Source organism: Gracilinanus agilis, chromosome 2 (genome assembly GCF_016433145.1).
Source record: "Gracilinanus agilis isolate LMUSP501 chromosome 2, AgileGrace, whole genome shotgun sequence".
NCBI lineage: Eukaryota > Metazoa > Chordata > Mammalia > Didelphimorphia > Didelphidae > Gracilinanus > Gracilinanus agilis.
Window position 1 is genome coordinate 414,972,916 of NC_058131.1, and position 21,730 is coordinate 414,994,645.

A 21,730-nucleotide genomic window follows, 5' to 3' on the forward strand; every position below is an offset into this window, starting at 1 on the left:
CATGGGCACCAGAAATGGAGTTTGGGAATAACAAGTAGGACATTATAGATTATTGTTTTGTTTCTTAATTGTGCCCAAGCTGTTTTACTTTTTTATATAATTTAAATAATGGTAATAACTATGCTAGCTAATGTTTTAACTACCTGTGAAGTTAATAGATACCAAGATAACAAAAAACATGGCATTATTTGTGCAGTCAAGAATATAAAATATTGGTATGAGAACTAATGGTCAAATCTTCTAATTCCAAATGTAGTATATTACTAGCTATCACAGTATCTTCCTACATTGGAGGGAGGTGTTGGGGGAAGAATGTCTTTGTATCCATCCCTCCAATAAAAATAGGTCATTGTTTTCTTTCTAATAGGCAGTCATTAAATACTTGTTAAATGGAGAAGGGAATAAATTTTTATATGACAGGGAAATAAAAAAAATTAATCTATAAAAGTTTGCTATTCACTTTTTCGGTTTAATTTTGGTATCTAGCTTAGGTCTAGCTTTAAAATTAACAGTAGTTACATTTTAAATAATTACAATACAGGTCTATTTTTTCCCTCTCCTTTGAGTATATTATGTACTTTTTTTCACTGGACTGAATCAGTCTAAAACTGAAGAAAAACTTTACATGAAAGAATGATAAATATTTTCCCAACATTTCAGAAAAATAAAGTTTTGAAAAAATATAAATTCTTATTAAATGACAAGGTATAACAAACTCATGATCAATGTTTGAATTGTAGAACTGATTTAGATGTAACCCCTAAAATATATAAAACCATCTAAATAGTACCACCTAGTGGCCAATAGTTTTAAATTCCACATAATGCTTTGAAACAGCATCAGACTACAGAGAAAGAAAAGACCACAGAATCATAGATGTAGGACACAGAGACCTTAGACGTCGTTTAGTGTAAACCTGGGCATAAAGCAAAAGATCATGTATTTCTTTACCCCAAAATCTGAGTTTAAGATCTAAGGAAATATGTTTTCTCGGTAAACATATGAAAGTACTCCTTCCACTTAAGAGTTAAAAAAAATTTTTTTCTGCCTACTTAAAATAAACCATCGATATGATCAAAATAAAATGTTTATTTTCTTGATTAGGTTTTAATGTTTTTAAAAAGTGGATCGCTTGTGTTTTGATATTTAAATAAGTCAAAATTGGGCTCACATATATTTATATTATGTTTAGAATTCAGAGCATATAGTTGTTTCCATTAACATGGGAAATATTCACTTGGACTTATTTGTTTAAATAATATGTGTATCAGAGTTTTTCACATCTCTTAGGAAGATCAAGTATAACTTTTAGACATTTCAGGATACATGTAGATCACCACAACTCACATGCCCAAATTTATATTAATTTCAGTTCAGCATGCATTTATTAAGCTCATACTAAGTGCTGGACATTATGCTAGGCCTGACAATGCAAATATGTGTTTATATGTATACACAAAAATGTAAACAGAACATACATGCATATGCACATATATACAAACACACACACTAAGTAATTGTGGGGAATTGGTAGAGCACTAATGACTAAAGCAGGGGTTGGCAACCTTTTTGGCCATGAGAGCCATAAATGCCACATTTTTTAAAATGTAATTTCATGAGAGCCCATACAGTGCTCACAGTGCGTGCTCCTGTAACAGTACCTGAAAAAAATTGACTTTATGGCTCCTGCAGAAAGAGCCATACGTTGCCGACCCCTGGACTAGAGGATTCTTTTTTTAAAATTGTATTTAATTGATTAATTAAGAGAATTTTTCCATGGTTATATGATTTGTGTTTTTTTCCTCCCTTCTACCCCCCTCCTATAGCCAACGCACAATTCAACTGGGTTTTACATGTGCCATTGATCAAGACCTATTTCCATATTATTGATGCTTGTACTAGGTTGATCGTTTAGAGTCTGCATCCCCAATCATATCCTGCAATGCAAGGTGGCTAACAGAAACTTTTCGCTTCTGTAATTTCTAACGGTCACAAAAACTCAGTTAGAAGTCTTAGAATCTTCAGAAAGTCAGTTAGAACTTAAAGCTATAAATAGAGGTGAAGTTCCAACTTACGAGGCTTTTGCCTTCTGGCTTTCATTGTGGCTGGAGGCTTTTGCTTTGGCTTAACCTGTTGGCTTTGGCCTAATTGCTTCGGCCTTGGCCTGTGCATATTTTATCTTGGGAAATTTGGACCTATCTTATTTCTCTGGACCTCTCCCTGATCTCCCATCTCCATCCCTCCCTTCCCTGAATTTCCTTTGGGAGGGCTTGGTGATTAGACATTGTGGGTTTAGTTTCTATAGGCAAGTAGAGTATCCTCAAATAAGTTACCCCAGTTTTAATGATTTGATAGAGACTTTACTTAAAAGGCAGTCAAATCTTCCTGACTGGGAGAGCCAGACTCTCTGTCTAAACCTCTCTGCAACCCACTCCCCACCATCACCCTCTCCCTAGCAGCAGTTAGAAAACCCTGAACCCCTCTCCCCTTCTGACTGACCCTGGTATTAATAAATCCCCTTGTTACCTATTCAAACCCTCTGGTGAATCATTGTGTCGAAAAATTAAGACAAGGGCTCAAGGGGAAGGAATCATTTTCTTCTGTTTCCTTGAGGGGAGCTGGGGGCATCCATCTTGGCAGGAAGTACCTACCTCAAGACTTCCTCCAGCCATCAGTTTGACTGGCAGGGAGGGGCCCTCTCAACTCCTCCTTCAAGAGACTTTAGAAACTAGCAAGAGAAACCCTCCAGCCAAACCTAAACATTTCTTACTGGCCCTAGTTTCCTCCCCGTATTCTCTGTCTCAAGCCTCTGGGAATAAACCTGTTTGAGCTGCCCTCTCCTACATACCTGTTTCCTTTATCTCCTACATACCTTCTCGGACCTTCATTCCTCCTCCAATCACCTTATAATCACCTAATATCCCCATTATCCTTCTCTCACACCCAAATTGCCTTGTTGACCCACTGAGATTACCTACTTACTTCTTTATACCATTAATTGGAAAGCAAAGTTAGTGAACTACCTAAAATCTTCTGAAACAACCAAAATGAAGCTGGCTAGGATAACATTCATCCTATCTAGCATCTTGATGATTTCTTGGTCCCTAATGCAGGGTGTGGTGGATTTTTGGTTTATAAGGGAAAATTTTGCTTTATAAGTGGTTTCATGCAAAAACCACTGAACATCTATGATTATTATAAATGGTGTGCTCTGACCCTGGCTGAATGTATTTGCTTTATCCCAACAGCCATAGCCATAATCCTAACAATCTGGCAATTCCTTATGGTCTCGAAAAATGTTTTCTCTCACCTGTGGCAATGGTTTAACTCAATTACTTCATAAAAGTGTAACAAGTGAATCTGGGAAATGTATAAAACTACATTTCCCATGATCCAACATGGTCCAACTGATTTCCGTTTCCGACGTCTTGACGCAGGGGAGCGCTTAAATCTCGTGGGTTAGGAGGGAGTGCTCTCTTCTTTGGCGAGTAGGAACTTGGCTAGGAGGCAGTATGGTGGCGGCAGTTTTGAATGCTTACAAGCGCGTGGTCTAATGATTTTATCTATCAACATGGCTTTAATTAAAATACTAATTTATATATTTATAGCAGCCTTTATCATTTTTCATATTTACAATTTGGCGAACCAGAAGGTCGAAATTCGAACTCTCAATTTTCTAGATAGCCTAAGAGGAAAAAGCCATGCGGCTCTGGGACCCAGAGTCTCAGAAGCGAATCTTCCAGATAGCCTAACGATAGCCATGCCTGCTTTTTGGCCATCTGGCTCAGCTCTTTTGAGCACTTTTTTAAAAAAGGAAAGTGACTTTCCTTGCCATGCTTTTGCTAAAAGCAAGAGCACGTTTTTGCCTCCAGTGGGACTCAGCCGGCCAGTCCAGCCCAAGCCACCTTGGGAGGGAGGTCAGGCCAGCCGATTCAGGCTTTTGGCTTTAAACTAAAATGCCGGAGCCCAGCCAATGTGCTGCTGCTGCTGCTGCTGCTGCTGCTGCTGCTGCTGCTGCTGCTGATCCTGACCGCTTCCAGCCTTCAACCCCGAGCTCCAGAACCTGAGATTTCCGGGAAGGAACCCTGACCTGCCACCTTTGCTGAGATCGAGACCTCCAGAGACTGCTTCAGCTCTGATGCAAACCATTTGGGTATATTCCCCTTTCTCTCTACTTTCTTATAGGAGACATTCTAGCCTTCCACGTGTTTCTCTAAAGACCTAATTTAGCCACCCACACAAGCTCTACCTGTGGGATTTTCTACAATGACCCAAGCCCACGTGGACCTAGCATCTGAACCTCTCAGGCGCTTGGCCTATTCAAACTTTTGTGATTATTAAAAAAAAAAAAAACTGAACTTAGGGGAAGAAATTCACCCCATACCGGCTCAGAACTTTGAACTTGAAAGAAAAAAAAACACAACCCCTTAAACTCAGCAGAACTCAATCAAAAGAACCTTAAATTGAAATCAGGGGTGAACTTTTAAAACCTCGGAACTGAATGAGCTTTAATTCTGTTTTAAAAAGGCTGTATCTTACTGTATATTGTTAATTAGTTTTGTAAATTAATCTTGCTTATTTCGTTGATTTTCATGTTGCACTGAATCATTTACGCTAATGAAGTTACTGCTTATGATGTTATTATATTTCCTAATTTACTTAAAAGCTTACTGTATCAGAAACAATGCGGTTATATGTACCACCTATGAACATCTTATAGAGCACATGTCTTTAAAATTTATTCTGTCTTGGTAATTGCAAAGAACCTTGAAAGTTTTCCATGCTTTGACTATTACCTTGTAATTTTACAAGAGATCTTTTTTAACTTTTACTTTAAATCCTTAAGAATTGTTGTCTTAAAGGATAAAGCTTTTATATATTTTATTATAAGAGATATTATTGCCTTAAATGGGTAGAAGCATTCCTATCCAGGATTTTTTTTAAAAACAGGAAGCCAAGGAGCTCCTGTATATTCTTATCTGAGGATGATTATACCAGAAGGTTTCTTTTTTAAATATCACATTTTGCTATGGAAGCAATAACGGCATTTGCCAAGGGTTACAGGTTGTAACAAGTATATGATTTTGAACATCACTGTTTATTGTTTTGAAATGTGCTATTGGAAATAATGGTACTCTATTTGAATGTGCATTGTGAATCTGCTATTTTGTAAAACCCACTTTCTCTCACAGAAAGTCTCATTTTTGGGTAACATAACCCTTCTAGTTCTAAGCTATATATATATTTTTGATTTTTAAAACATTTTTTTTAATGAGAGCAATTGATTTTTCCTTTTTCTCATCTTGTACTGGAAGTACATATATAATCATTATTTATCCTTTTTCTGATTCTACAGCAAATACCTGAGCCTATAGGACTGTGATTTAAATGCCTCTCTGATTCCAGAAGGGAATATGAAAGCCATTAATAGTGCTAAAGAAAGCACATGGTCAGAGACTTGACTGACTAAGATCTGCAAAATAGCAGTTCTATGCCAATACATTAGGGCTTGAAGTTGGGGTTTGAGTCCTGGAGTCCCAGTCTTTTCTAAAACCTTAGAGGACGTGGGTCCCCTCGACTTAGATTCCTAGAAAGCACCTAAGATTGGTTATTTACTTGGCTCACTTCCCTAAAAAGCTGATGATAAGTCAGATCAGAGAGAGACATTTTCCTTATGTCCTGGCCCTGAATGGGTAATTGCACACTGTTGAATTCACTTTAATTAGACCTTCATTCAAAGGTCTAAGTTTATTCTCCCTAGATTTTTGCACATTTTACATTTCACAAGTTAATTTTTTCATCTTTTTTCTTGAATTCTATTCTTTGTATTTTGTCATCCTTACCTGGGATACCCTTTTTTAGAAAAAAGGTGTGTTTAAGAATTACCTCACGGGGATATCTGTTAAGTTTTTTAAAATTCGATAATGTAAAAATATATGTATATTTATTTAACTCTTTTAGGAGTAATTTCACGGGGAATTATATAAAATCTTAGAAGAAAATGTATGTTTTGTAATCTATAATGTAAGGTTTAAATTCTTTTGAGAATAATTTCAGGATAAGGACCTTGCCATCTCCCCAGAATCCAGATGACGAACTTGTTTTGGTGAAGACACCATGAAGATGTCTGAAAAGCCTTCACTGTACCATGAAGACCAAAAATTGAACTTTGGGGTGCAGTTGATTGAACTATGGGGAGTTGAAATTGAGTTGTATGTATTGTTTTAAATTGTACACTGTTGTGCCAGTGGGGGACAGCCCCCCAAATTGGTTTTTTGTCAATGCGTCTAATTTTAACCATTTGTTCATCTATTTCTTTATCCCCAAATTCCTGAAAAATTTAGAAGCTGTTATTTTTACAGGTCCAGCGAAGAAAAAAGGACTAACCTTTTTTTTTGCCGGACCTCACGGGGAATTGTAACAAGTGAATCTGGGAAATGTATAAAACTACATTTCCCATGATCCAACATGGTCCAACTGATTTCCGTTTCCGACGTCTTGACGCAGGGGAGCGCTTAAATCTCGTGGGTTAGGAGGGAGTGCTCTCTTCTTTGGCGAGTAGGAACTTGGCTAGGAGGCAGTATGGTGGCGGCAGTTTTGAATGCTTACAAGCGCGTGGTCTAATGATTTTATCTATCAACATGGCTTTAATTAAAATACTAATATATATATATTTTCAAGCATCTATCATTTTTAATATTTACAAAAGAAAGATACTGATTCTGGGGAACTAGTAGATAACATCAAACTACTATTCCAAGTACTAAAACAGATAAGGGAAGGAAAGGAACAGGACAAACAAACAATTCTCCAGCTAGAGATTGTGGAGTCCAAATACCTAGGGAATAATACCACCAATGAAAAATCAAAGCCCAATAACAACCAAACATCCGCAAATTCCATAGTCTCTCTTTTACCAATCGTAGTTAGAACCATTGTGCAGCCTGGGGAAGGGGTGGTACACGTGAAAACATATAAAGCATTCACCCCAAGTGACATGAAAGTGCTAAAGAGATACTTTCCCAAGTATTTTGAAAAACCTTTCAAAAGCATAAAAGAATTAAAGAGGGTGTTCACACTATTTAATCCCAGTTTTGATGATGTGACCCATGTGATCAAGTTGTTTTCCTTCAGTGTTTCTGCTCCCACAGTTCTTTCTCTGGATGTGTGGATAGCGTTCTTTTTCATAAGTCCCTCAGAATTTTCCTGGATTATTGTTTTGCTGCTAGTAGAGAAATCCATTACATATGATTGTGCCACAGTATATCTGTCTCTGTGTATTATGTTCTCCTGGTTCTGCTCCTTTCACTCTGCATCAATTCCTGGAGGTCATTCCAGTTCACATGGTATTCCTTTGAGCACAATAGTATTCCATCACCAGCAGATACCACAATTTGTTCAGCCATTCCCCAATCGAAGGAACTGAGAGAGGATGTTCATCCTACATGATTCCATCAGCCTTGGTACCCATCTGTCTAAAAATTCTGTTTTAGGAAGAAGCTTCACTCAGAACATCTTCTCATTTCACATTCAGCAGTACTACTTTGTGATTTCTTTGACTTTTCCATCATGCCCCCAGGTACTCTTCTCTGTTTTGCAGCTTCCTTGTATGTTGTCTTCCCCAGTTAGATTTTAAGCTCCTTGAAGGCAAGGACTATCTTTCTTTTTCATATTTGTATCTCTAGTGCTTACCAGACTGCCTGGAACATAGTATATACACTTTAGAAATGTTTATTGATTGAGTGATATATTTATTCTAGGCCTTATGGATAGTATGTAAAAAGGCATGGAAGTAGTAATTTCTAGAAAATGTCTAATAGTTATGGCTAGAGAATTAGGCTAATTTGACTGAAATATAGAATATAAGTATAGTGGTGGGATAAATAGAATTCTGGGCCTGAAGTCAGGTAGACACCTTTTCCACAATTCAAATCCAGCTTTACTGGCTGTGTGATGATCCTGGACAAGTCACTTAACCCTGTTTGCCTCAGTTTTCTCATCTGTAAAATTAACTGGAGAAGGAAATGGCAAACTATTCCAATATCTTTGCCTAGAAAATCCCAAATGGGTTCACAAAGAGTAACATAGGATCGAAATGATTGAACATAGTGTCTATTGGGTTAAATGTGAATCCATCTATAAAGATAGGTTCGAACTAAATTAAATGTTTTAAATAACAAATAAAGGAATTTTTATTCTTATTCTAAAGGCAACAGGGAGCCACTGAAGTTTAACTGAATGTAAATTTTATTGCATTTTGGTCCATAAAAGATGCATTTAATATTTCTGCTTTCCTAGTCAGTGTTTGTAAAGATGTCATGCATAGCTGATTTATCTATTTATCTATGTCTTACTTTCTGTTCTTATTCATTAATTCCCAAAGATCTATTATATCTAACTTTCCTAAGTTACATTCCTGTTTTGTAGTGCCACCTTTTTTGTCTATTTTTTGGTTATATTTATCTGGGTCTGAGAGAGGAAAATTGACACCTTCTATTCAGTTTCACTATCTATTTTCCCATGTAATATATTAACTATTCCTTTAGATGTTTAGATGATATGGCATATAATATGTAAATGTTTGATATTAATTAAAAGGTGTCCCTGGCACCTTTCAACAAAATGTAGTTTCCTTTGTTTATCTCTTTTAAGTCTGTTTGTCTGAGCTCATGATTACTACTCTTGCCTGGTGTAGGAAGCTAAAGCATAATAGATTCAACTGAAGCAAAATAGATTTTCTTCCAGCATCTTTTTGTTTCAAATGTGTTTCATTGTAAAAACATATTTTTGGATTCTGTTTTCTAATCCATTCTTTTATTCTCCTCTGCTTTGTGGATGAGTTCATGTTATTCATATTCAATTATGACTGCTAATTGTGGATTTCCCCTCTATCCTATTATTTTATATTTGTTCTTTTAAAAAATTCTCTCTTCATTAAAAAACAAACAAACAGTTAACTCAGCACCAGCTCTTTAAATTTAGTATAATCTGTTCTTTTCCCCTGTTCGTTTTCTCTTTTCCTTACCCAGAGCCCAATAACAAGTTCTTATCCTTTCTTATCTTTTAAGCTGCTCTTTGAAATCTACCCTTTTTAATTAAGATTAATCCTAGTTATAATAATGATAATAGCTAGCATTTGTATGGCACTTTAAGATTTACATGCTTCTCAATCATTTTCTCCTTACCACAACACTGGAATTATCCCACTTTACAGATGAGGACACTGAAGCAGATATTAAGTGATTTGCCCAGTCTCACATGTAAGAGGGGAAACTAGATATATAAGGTATAGTTGCCAGAAATCAGATTAACTTGATTTCAAAATGAAATAGATCCAAGTCAGGATGACTTTTATGGAAGTTTATTTACAATTAGGAAGGTCGAAGGTAGGGAAATTGAGAGAGAGAGACTCTGGGCCAGACCAGAAGTCTGGACCAGATAAGAATTTAGAGGCCCCAGCAGAGGAGCACAGAGGTTAATTAAACAAGGCTTCTAGCCACAAGGCCTTTTACAATTAGAGAGGCAAGAGAGGCCTCCTTGAGGGTAGACTCCAGAAACGCCAAGGGAGGAGAAAGGAAGTCAGCCTAACTTACCCATGTGACAATTCAGAGGGAAGCAGTCTCAGGTCTCACCAGAGATCCTTCTACACCAAGTTCAAAGCGCTAATTGCCTCCACAGGAAGTTACCATCATATTTAAAAGATAGCATCTTTCGTCACTTCCTGCATCCACCTCCAATTTCAAGTGTACAAAAGGCAGCCTCAACACTGTTTTGGACTGCCCAAAGGGCAGTCCCTTGGTTTTGATTTGTTACTTATTGTCACGTGTGGGTAACAGACCTGCCCCTTCCCCACTTAATTCTAAGTTGGGTGGGGTGACATTATTTCTGATGGCTAAAGTCTAAACAATGAATGAGGATGAGCTAATTTCATTTACACACACACAGCTATCAAGTAAATTGTTTCCAAGACCAGATATGAACTCAGGTCTAGTATTCTACTTACTGTACTACATAGTTGCCTCAATCTGCTCTCTGTCTTATTCCCCCTTTTACCTTCTCCTCTTTCCCACCTATTTTCCTATTGAATGAAATACACTGGTAGGTCCTGCTTAGTATGAGTAATGAATCCCCTGAAGCTATTATATGTAATTGAATTCCCACTATTTCAATTTATAATTATATAAAATATGGTAATTGGTTCTAGACTACTAAAAATATGCAATGCACTTTTTTTAGGGGATTCATATTTATATTAATCGGGACCTAATTGTACCCAGCTCATTGTGTGTGTGTGTGTGTGTGTGTGTGTGTGTGTGTGTGTATTTGCATTCTTTTCCTCTTAAATCAGTCCAGATGACACTGAGGTTCACTATCCTCCTTCCTCCATATTTATATAGACTTCTACTTGTACACCCAAATTATATAAAATAATTTTCCTCATCCTTTCTCATCCTTCTCTCTCCACTAGCAAATTCCTCTTCTACCCATTTCCATTCTTTTAAGATCATACAAACATAGTAGAAATACTCCCATGTACTCTATCTAATCTGATTCCCAATGATGATAGAGTTTTCAGGGGGGTATAGATATCATCTCCCAATGTTAGAATATTAACAGCCTATTCTTGTTTAATACTTTATGATTTCCCACTCATCTTTTCCTTTTTGGCAGCATGGGTTGCTCTTGACTGCTGGGTTTATATTTCAAAGTTTATATTCAGGGCTAGTCTTTTCATCAAAAGTGCTTGAAGAAACTGGAAAAGGAGGGTATGTCCTTCAATTGGGGAATGGCTGAACAAACTGTGGTATATGCAGGTGATGGAATACTATTGTGCTAAAAGGAATAATAAACTGGAGGAGTTCCAGGCGAACTGGAGAGACCTCCGGGAACTGATGCAGAGCGAAAGGAGCAGAGCCAGAAGAACATTGTACACAGAGACTGATATACTGTGGTAAAATTGAATGTAATGGGCTTCTGTACCAGCAACAATGCAATGACCCAGGACAGCTCTGAGGGATTTATGGTAAAGAACGCTACCCACATTCAGAGGAAGAACTGCAGGAGAGGAAACATATAAGAAAAGCAACTGCTTGAACGCATGGGTCGGGGTGGACATGATTGGGGATGTGGACTCGAAACTACCACACCAATGCAACCACCAACAATTTGGAAATAGGTCTTGATCAAGGACACATGTCAAAACCAGTGGAAATGTGCGTCGGCCATGGGTGGCGGGAGTGCGGGGGGTGAAGGGGAAAGTAGGAGCATGAATCATGTAACCATGTTAAAAATGATTATTAATAAATGTTTAAATTAAAAAAAAAAGTGCTTGAAGATCTTCATTTTCATTAGAGGTCCATTCCCCCCCACCATTACCACCCCCATCAATAAGATTATACTCAGTTTTTCCAAGTAAATAATTTTTAGTTATAAGCCTATGTCTCTTTCCTTTCTGGAATACTTTATTCCAAATTCACCACTCCTAATAGTAGTGGTTCCTAAATCATGTGTGATCCTGGCTATGGTTTCTCAATGCCTGAATTCTTTCTTTATGGCTTCTTAAAGTGCTTTTGTTTATTTGTTTGTTTGTTTGTTTACCTAGAAATTCAAGATTTAGGCTAAAATGATCCTGGAACTTTTAATTTTGACATATTTTTTTAGGAGGTGATTAGTGGATTATTTCTGTTTATACTTTGCTTTCTGGTTCTAAGAGATTTGGACAGTTTTATGATTTCATGGAATTGCATATGTAGCATTTTTTGGAGTTTTTTTGTCATGACTTCCAGTGATTCTTAAATCTTTCTCCTCGATTCCTTTTCCAGGTCAGTTGTTTTTCCTCTGAGATATCCTATATGTTCTCCTATTCTTTCAGTATTTTGGCTTTGTTTTAATATTCCTTTTTGTCTAATGGAGTCATTAGTATTTATTTTGTCATTTCTAATTTTCAGGATGATTTTTTAGTGCCTCTTGTTCCAAGCTATTCCAAATGTTTCCAATCTTCTTTGAAATCTCTCGTTTCTTTCCCTATTTTTCTCTAGCATTACTACTTGGTTTTAAATTTTTTTTAAGTTTATAAAAAAAATTTTTTTAGTCTCTTTTAGGAATTCTGTTTTATGCTGTGTGTGTGTGTGTGTGTGTGTGTGTGTGTTTTAGGCTTTGCTTAGAGTTACTTTCTTTTTTCCAATCTTGAGCTTTCCTGCCTCCCATAGCAGCTCTTTTTTGGTGGAATTTTTAACAATTTATTTGTTCTTTCTTCCAGCCTACTTCCTGATTTTGGACTTCATGTTAGGACTAGGCTTGAACATTTCTTGGAATCACTGAGCTAAGATTTTGTCCTTTTACATCTTTTTGCAGCTTTCATGGGGTTCATTGCTCCCAAAGTGATCTGATTACAGGGCAACTGCAATTCTGGTCTTAACTCTGCAGATTTCTTGGTTTGGGTCTGGTACACTTCTTTTGGCTTTTCCCACTATCTATTTAGCCATCTAGAAATCTCTGCTAATTCAGGGTGGCAGAAATACAGGCTCCCCTTTGGTCTGGGATTCCTTCTCTGTTTATTCCCCTTTCAGGCTTCACACTGGGCTGGAGAATGGAACTAAAATCCTTCTCAGCTTCTAGGATCAGAGCCACACAACCGAGGGCCCAATCCAGAAAAATGACCCCTAAACCTTAGTCCCTTTCTTTCACTCCGTATCTGTGGTAGTGGAGAACAGAACTGTTGCTTGAAACTTTTTCTCAAATCTTGCACAAGATGGGTATCTGTATATGAGCCTGGCATCCTTTCTTGCCTTGTGTGTTGAAAGGGCATACCTCTGGCCAAACTCCATCACCAGTGTACACAGACCTCTCAATCTGTCTCCCTATGGCAGCTTAGTCTGGGGGGAAAAAAATTAATCACTCTAATTTTATTTTTGGTTTTCTGATTAGGACTTAATCTGTATATTTTCTAGATATTTGTGATAATATTGGTTTGGAAGAACTATCTATACTTCTTTATGTTCTTCAATCTTAGCTTCACCCATTTATTTTATTATATATTAGCACATTTATGTTGAAATTAGAAGAACCTAAGAAAAAGAAGCCATTATGCCAGTATCTAATTTTTAAAAATAATCATTTACCAACATTCTTCTTTTATCTTTACTAACTACATTCAGTTAAATTTAATAAATACTTATTCAGGCCCTACTCTATATAGAATACTCAGTTGTAATTAATGTAATGAGTTTAGCTATGGCATGGTCCCTACTTTCATGGAGCAGGGAGATGACACATACAAATGCAATTTGGGGAGTGTCCAGACCTGTGATTTCATTGGTTAGTGAACTCTTGGTTTAAAAAAAACACAACTCCCTTTATAGATCAACCCTTGTTCTGCAATTTATAGTCTTTAAAGAGTCACTTTGAAATCACTTTAAAATTAAGTTGTTTTCTTAGGGTCATGCAACCAATATGTATCAGTGATGGATCTTAAACTCAGGTCTTCCTTACTCTGAGATGGACCCTCTGTTTAACAGTCCCATATTCATGATTAGAGCATATTAAAGGAATAAAGTATTTTATATGATGTCCAAGTAGGTTAGTTAAAAGTTCTTACTAACTAAAGGAATCCATGCTTTCCAGAGGAAATTCCATTTTAATTGGTCTTGAATGATAAGTAGGAATTTAGTAGATAGAGAAGATACAGGCATAGGAGACATCATATGCAACGACAAGAAGATGGAAAAATGTGTGTGTGTGTGTGGGGGGGGAGTATATGTTTAGAAAATGGTAAGTTGTCTAGTATGACTAGGCCATAGATTATATGGAAATAAATAACATGAAAGGAGGTTGGAAAGAGACCATGATGGAAGACTATGAATCCTCGCCAAAGCATTTCATATTTTACTTTTAGGTAAAGGATTTATACAAAAAGATCTGTGTATAAAAGAGTTAAGTCTGGTAGCTTGTCATGGATGATTTGGAAGGGTGGAAGAAAAATAAAGGTAATCATTTTTGTTAAGAAGCCACTACAGTAGTTTTCTAGGTCTTATCAAGGACTTATATTAATATGGTGGCAGTAAGAATCAAGAGGAGAAAATGGATTCAAGAGTTACTGTGTCAGAAGCATCAAAAGGACTTAGTAATTAATTAAGACATGAGAGATGAAAAAAGGAAAAGTCAAAAAGAACATCAAGTTTCAAACACAGGAGACTGAGTGAAGTGAAAAAAAGGAAGTTTAGAAGGAAAACTAATGAACTAGGTTTTTGACATGTTGGATTTGAGGGGCTGGTTAAGACATTCTGATAGAATTATCCAGTAATCAATCAACATTTTAAAAATACCTATTTTGTGTAGTCACTGTACTAAATACTGAGGATACAAAAAAAATATAAGGCAGTCTCCTTCAAGGAGTTTACAATCTAATGAGAGAAAGATAATATACAAATGAGTATATGTACAAAGCTATCTACATATATGATAACTAGAAAATAATTAACAGAGAGAAGGTGCCAGAATTAAGAGGGCTTGAGAAAAGATGAGATTTTAGTTAGAACCTAAAGGAAACCAGGTAAGGCAGGAGGCAGAGCATTCCAGACATAGGGAACAGTAAAAGAAAAAGCCCAGAGCCAAAAAATGGAGTGTTTCACTAATGGAACAGCCAAGATGCCAGTGTCAATGTATCCAAGAGTACATATTAGCTGAATAAAATGGAAGACTAGGAAGGAAAGAGGAAGCAAGGTTTTGAAGGGCTTTGAATGATCAGAGCATTTTGTTTCTGCAACTGAAAGTAACTGAAAGGATTAGGGGAGTGACCAATTGGGCCTGTGTTTTGGGAAAATCCCTTTGGTGGCTGAATAGAGGGGAAGAGACTTAAGGTAGACTCCCACACTCACAACAAGCTATTGAAATAATCAATCCAGGCATGAGGCAATGAGGGCCTGCACCAGAATGATTGCAGTATCATAGGAGAGTAGGGGGGATGTCTGAAAGATATTACAAAGGTGAAATTAAAAGACCTTAGCAATAGTTGATATGGGAGGTGAGAGTGAGAAGTTCAGACTGCCAACCAGAGTTGCCCTCTACAGTAATAGGGGAGTGGTAGTTGGGACTGGTGCAGGTAGGGTTTATGGGGAAGAAATGAGTACTATTTTGAATATATTGCGTTTAAGATGTCTACTGGACATCCAATTAAAAGTATCTGAAAGGCAATTGGAGATGTGAGATTGGAGATCAGAAGAGGTGTTGGGGCAGGATAGGTAGATTAGAGAATCATCAGCTTAGAGATGGTAATTAAATGCAGTTAAACTCAAATGTAGACAGAGATGTAGACCTTGCTCTCTGGGCAACTCAGAACTAGATGCATAGATCTGGGTTTCATCTACATAGAGGTTATAGTTAAAGTCACTTGTAATATTTTTTCTTTTTTTATAAAAAGTTCTATTGATGTTTATTCTGTTTTTCCTTTACAAATGTTTACAAATTACTCTACCTCTGAGAAGTCTCTTAAAACAAAATAATAAAATAGTTAGGCAAAACTAACAATATCATGACCTCATTTGAAAGTGCATGCAACATTCCACATTTATTGCACCTCCAACTTCTCTATCTAAGAATTTCTAAAACATTAACAAATCTGTTTTCTCTCTCTTCCATTCCAAACCCCTTCCACTGACCAAAAAGAGAAAAAATAAATTTCTTGTAACAAATAGGTAGTCAGACAAAACAAATGCCTTCATTATTTGTGTGCAAAGTATGTCTCATTCTATACCATAAAACTGTTACTCTTGTCAGAAGGTGAGTAGTCTAATTCATCATCTGTCCTATAAAATCATAAATAATCATTTCATTGATCAAAATTCTTGTAGCTTTCAAAGTTGTCTTTTACAATGTTATAATTTACATATAAATATACATAATTTGTGTTTACTTGCATATGTAAGTATATTGTATATTATTTGTATGTACTTAATTATCTAATCACTTGTTCTCCTTGGTCTGCTCATTTCATTCTTCATTAGTTTATAAGAAATGTTTAATTGTTCATTTTTTAATATTGATGTTATAAATGATTCTGATTCTGCTTCAGTTCATATGTCTTTTCATCTCTTTGAAATCATCTATCTTCTTACTTCTCTAAATAAAAGTATTAGCACAAGACTTTCCATCACATTCATATACCTCAACTTATTCAGTTAATTCATTAATAATAATGAGAGCAAAATAAATTGATGCAACCTAAAAGTGAAATGAATTACTACAGCTGATAGTAATAGATGCTTATTATGTATGTAAAGTGTATTATATCTCAAAGACTTCTTTCAATATTTAGATTTATTTTCTACTTTATTTCTACAGCAAACCCAAGGAACCAATTTTCAGTGCAGGTAGGTTTGATTTTATTTTACTTTATGCATTCTTACCTCTTGAAATCTAGAATTATTAATATGAATAAAAGGTTTCAATGGTATAAAATTTGAGCATTTTACCCTTTGTCACTGAATTCAGTGATAAGAAAGTCTATAACATTTGTGTAATAGAGACTGTAAGACAAGTGAACAGTGTCAGCTTAGCTTCCAGTTATCTGATTCAGATAATAATTGGTACTCTTTTTTTGGTCATTAACAGCGAGACCAAGATTTTAAAGGTTCTAGAGACTCTTAACCCTGTAATTGGTCCCTTTTCAAACTGGATTTAAGGTACTTTAACTTGGCAATATGGGGGAAGACTGAATTGCCACTGCCCATGCTATATATAACAGGATTTTCTATGTCGAAAGATAAAGGGCTTCTGTTTCCTTTGTTACTAACTAGGCTTCTTTTATAAACATTTGCATTTCTTTAAAAGGGGAAGCTTCTGATGCATCAAATTATAACCCTGTCTAAAAGTAACTTTTTTTTTGGCCTTTTGATTTCCTATACTGCACACTAATAGTTAATATATACCTGTATACATCTATTTTTTCTTTTAACATATTTCATAAGGGAAATGCTACTTTAGTTTATTAACCTTATTTTAAATTGCATTGAAAATGCAAACACTTTTTAAAAGTCAAATTGAAGAAACTAATTTAATTTCACCTTGTCTTAAAATAAATATATAATTAAAATACAATTTAAAAAATTTCTGTTGGTATACATTTCATCATCTTCCACTGAAGTCCTTCTCTAATGCCTTATCACAATGTGGAGGTGACCCTGGTTTCCCATAAGCAATTCCAGGGGAGTACAAGCTCTGCCAAGGTTCTACCAAGTAGGAAAGTCTTTGTGTATGGCCCAGCCATGGACTCTGTGTCCACTATCTGAGGATCAGACTTAGTAAAGTTCAGAGAGGCTTACCTTTAGAATACTGACACAGGGGCAGCTGGGTGGCTTAGTGGATTAAGAGCCAGGCCTAGAGATGAGAGGTCCTAGTTTCAAATTTGGCCTCAGACACTTCCTAGCTATGTGACTGGGCAAGTCACTGAACCCCCATTGCCTACCCCTTACCACTCTTTTGCCTTGGAACCAATACACAGTATTGATTCTAAGACAGAAAGTAAGGGTTTTTAAAAAAATGAACATTGACAATCAGTTGATTGATTTTTTTCTTAGACTATAATCATTTATTATAATTTTACTAAAACATGGAAGGGTTATGATCTGCATTAGGTGATTTGAGTACCCAAGCTGACGAAACCATGGATCATTGAAGTATACCATGGGTCCCTCAAAGAGCTTGGTATTAAATTCACTTGTAAGCATCCTTTGAATGGTCAATTAATCAATTGACAGGGTAGCCTCTAACTGAAATAGATGAACAACTGATAGAGCAGGGATCAAGGCAGTCTTGTTGAATTTGAACATCTCTTTATCAAGCTCTTCTGTCTCTGTCTCTGACATCACAAGGGAAACGCCGTGTGACACACTGCAAAGGTAGGCTTCACCTCTGAAACCTCATAGCTCTCTGAGCAAAACTGTTACCCAGGCTACAGAAACTTCTTTTTCATACAGGCAAACACAGTCTCCCTGTATGAATTTTTTTTTTTGCAATGCAATCCACTTCAATTTACTTTGTTCAAAGCATTCATAAGAGTCTCCTTGGATATGTTCCAATTAGAGGCTATAATTGGGATCTTGGTTTATCTTGGCAGATACTAAGAACTTATCTTTTAAAAAAATCTTAAGAGAGCTATATGGCAATCCCTGGATGCCCCTTTGTGTTTGAAATTATATCCTGCACTTCTGCTAAAATATCCCTACTAAAAAGCCTATAGATTTGGTGGTTGCTTGCTATTATTCTAACATATGCCTGAAAAAGCATTGCTTTTCTCTTGTTCCTTTTTCTTTAATACAGATTCTCTGAATTTTCAATACATAAGACATCTATGAATAAATTCGGTACTTTAAATAGTATTATAGAATTATTCTATAAGTAAACTTAAATCAAACATTTTTATTATTATGAATTAAATTGCTATATATTTGTACATTTCATAAATATTAATTATATGCATCTATAATTTTTTAATGTTATAGGAATGATGTAATTTTTCCTCCTACCCCCAACCTTCCTTTAATTGGGATATTTTAAAGCCATATTGACATAGATATCATTCATTAATTCATTTCAACTAGATAGCATTTATTCCTATGAAGAATTAATTTATATTGGCCTTCATTCCTAATACATTGGCCTAGAGCCATGTTGGCGAACCTATGGCACATGTACCAGAGGGCGCTGCTCCTTTCTCCCTCTCCATGTGTGCCTGAGGACATTTCTCATAGCAGCCCAATGGGAATACTTCCTCCTTCCCCTGTCTAGGGTAAGGTGGGGGGGCTCACATGTGGCCTGAGGGTCTCTAAAAGGTTAGCCATCACTGCCCTAGGGTCTTTGTTTATTTTTACTACTTTCTCTCTAGTATTCAATGTTTTTAGATCCTATTAAGTTTTATCAATCCAGCTTTTTTGGTTTGGTTTGGTGTTTGCCCATTTGGCCTAAGCTGAAGTTTCAGTTAACCAAAACAGTTCTTTTTCATAATCATCTTGATGATTATTCACATTTGATTACTAATATACAGTAACTTCTCAAGTCTGTCTCTAATATTAAGCCTTAATGTCAGAATTATTGATATAAGCATAATTGCTGGCATAGTGTAGCCCTCAGTATAACATTTTTAGCATACAGTGACTCAGAATATTTACATTCATAAATGTAATTTAAAATTATAATTTCACCAAATTAATGAGTTCTTCAAGTGAGAAATATTTTATCCAAAAGGAAAGTTGCAAAACAACTTTACTTTTTTCTTACATATAATTTCTAATAAGTCACCCACCAAATTATTGTTAGTAAATCAGTGTTTATTGAGTGCCTACTCTGTGAGCAACACTGTATTCTAAGGAAACTATAAAACTATGTTTGCCTTCATTTGATTAGAATTTGGTTCAGGAGATATAACTAAAAATATTGACAAAAACAAAATTGATAATAATTACTTACAAATATAGTGCTTAATGGTTTATGTAGCACAAATATTATTCCTCTCATTTTATAGGTGAGGAAACCAAAGCTTTAAGAGTTTAAGAAATTTAAAGAAGGTCACACAGCCGAGTAAATGAAGCAAGTATATACATGCAGATCTTTGGATTGTGGTCTTAATCAGTATTTTTAATAGAAATGACACTGTCTTTTACTCACCAAACAATGTAAGACAGTTCAAATATAAATTGTGTTAAGTTGTTTGAAAGGAATTCTAAATATTGTAATTTATATTCAGAAAAAATGAAAATCAGTGAGTAAGAGATTCAAGTTTAAGGAAGTAACTAAGCTACTAAGACCTCTAAGGTTTCTAGTGAACTATAAAATTCCATGAAAAACAGGAAAGGCTTCAAGAGGAAGTGGCATTTAAGCTTGCTTTTAAAGGATGGGTAAGATTTTTGATAAATCCAGAAATTCAAAAGATAAGCAAGGGCACAAAGGCAGGATTGAGCAGAAAATACTTGTCAGATTGTACAAAGACCAATGTCATTAGAATAAAGCATCTATAGTAGGAAATAATGGCAAATAAACCAAAGACAAGTAAAAAAGTTTAGACTTGATACGGAGGAAAATAACCAGAGAAGATTTCTGGATAGATAAATGACCCAGTAATATTAGGACTAAGGAAGATTATGAACCTAGCATTTGTATGCAGGATAAAGTAGAGAAACAGTAGGGTCTTTAGGAAGCTGTTGCAGTGATTCAGGTATCAGATGATGAAGGCTTTGACTAGAAAATGTGAGAAATAGAATGAAGTAGACTGAGCAACTAACAGGAGATATATGAGGATGAAGAATATGGAAGAACATTCAAAACCAAATTAAATGTGTAGTATAAAGTTCTTATCAGAGACTTGAAACACATATACCAGATAAAATAAGAATAAGCAGGATGTTTGTTTAAAATATAAACTCAGAAATCCTTAAAACTGATAAATCAATGTAATTTGCTGAACATTATGCTTTATCTTCTTTTTTTTGTAAGAATCTTACCCTTCTATTCTCATGATTATTCTATCTAGTAACTCCTCAGATATATTGAGACAAATATTGTTGGAATTGAATGAAAACTAGTTGACTTTTTTTTGATGTAATGATAGAAATAGACATAGAAATCAACAAACACATAAAAATCTGAGGCTGAGCAAATTTCTCCAGAAACTTATAAGACAATTAACCTGGTCCTTATCAGTTCCCCAGAGTCCTAATCAGAACCACATATCACTTCTCAACTTCTCAATCTACTTAGCTTTCTAAACATTGTCAGCATTTTCATTTGTTATTCAGTTTTCTGATTCTCTGGTACAACACCATAATATATATAATATATAAGTGTTTATGCCTATTATAAAAATTTGAATTTCTTGAGTATCTTTTTCTTTAACATTTGCCTACTTAATAAGTTTAACATCTGTCTGTGATTCTTCTGGCCCCATTTTAACTTTCACTTGAGCACTTCTCTTTTCTTTTTGCATGTTTACTAGCATGATACCTCTTCTGATGACTGTGTTCTTATACGATGTTAATAGTATATCAGAATTTATCTGTTTATTGAGCTATAAATATTCATTTTAAGTATTAAAAATAGTTTGTGCATCAACATATGAAAGACTACATTGCAATCAGTTTTTTAAATTAACTGAAGTTCTTGAGTTAATGGTAATTTTTGCTTTGGTGACATTTTTCTCTGTATTGATGATGATGGAGAATAATGAAGTACTACAGTGTCTCTTTGGAAATATTTGAGACTATTGAGTTTTTACAATTTATAATATTAGAAAGTTCAATTATATGATTGATTTATATGGTAGACTATCAAAATAAAAATTTAAGAAAACTTTTACTTCATTACTTTAATTTTTATCATGTGTAATCATTCATTATATTTACCATGGACCATCCTATACACTTAAAAAGTTTTCATCTTTAAGGTATAGATATGTGATAGAGGGTATGAAGTTGGTTTTTTTCCCCAGCTTTATTTGTGACCTGAGTATTACACTAAAATATTTGTACTTTTTGTAGAGGAAGGATATGTAAAAATGTTTCTTCGTGGACGCCCTGTAACCATGTACATGCCCAAAGATCAAGTGGAATCTTACAATTTGGAAGCAAAAGTCGAACTACCAACTAAAAGACTTAAACTGGAATGGGTGTATCCTTTATTTGTCTTAGGTTGGAAGTTATTAGTTGGTTGATGTTCATTTTAAGTTTTATTTAGATTTTTTAAA

General features: G+C 35.3%; 1 protein-coding gene across 3 annotated transcripts in view; it reads left to right on the top strand.

Annotated features, from left to right (window-relative positions):
• The window catches only part of EML1 (EMAP like 1), a 269,917-nt gene that overhangs the window by 185,055 nt on the left and 63,132 nt on the right, over positions 1 to 21,730 (top strand). For 2 of the 3 annotated variants that reach the window (XM_044664596.1, XM_044664594.1), the window contains 2 exons: positions 16,339 to 16,367; positions 21,525 to 21,654. In XM_044664596.1, coding sequence (XP_044520531.1) covers positions 16,339 to 16,367; positions 21,525 to 21,654 — 159 coding nt within the window. Of the gene's footprint in view, positions 1 to 16,338; positions 16,368 to 17,867; positions 17,895 to 21,524; positions 21,655 to 21,730 lie in introns of all 3 variants that reach the window. The other variant, XM_044664593.1, reaches the window with a different exon arrangement.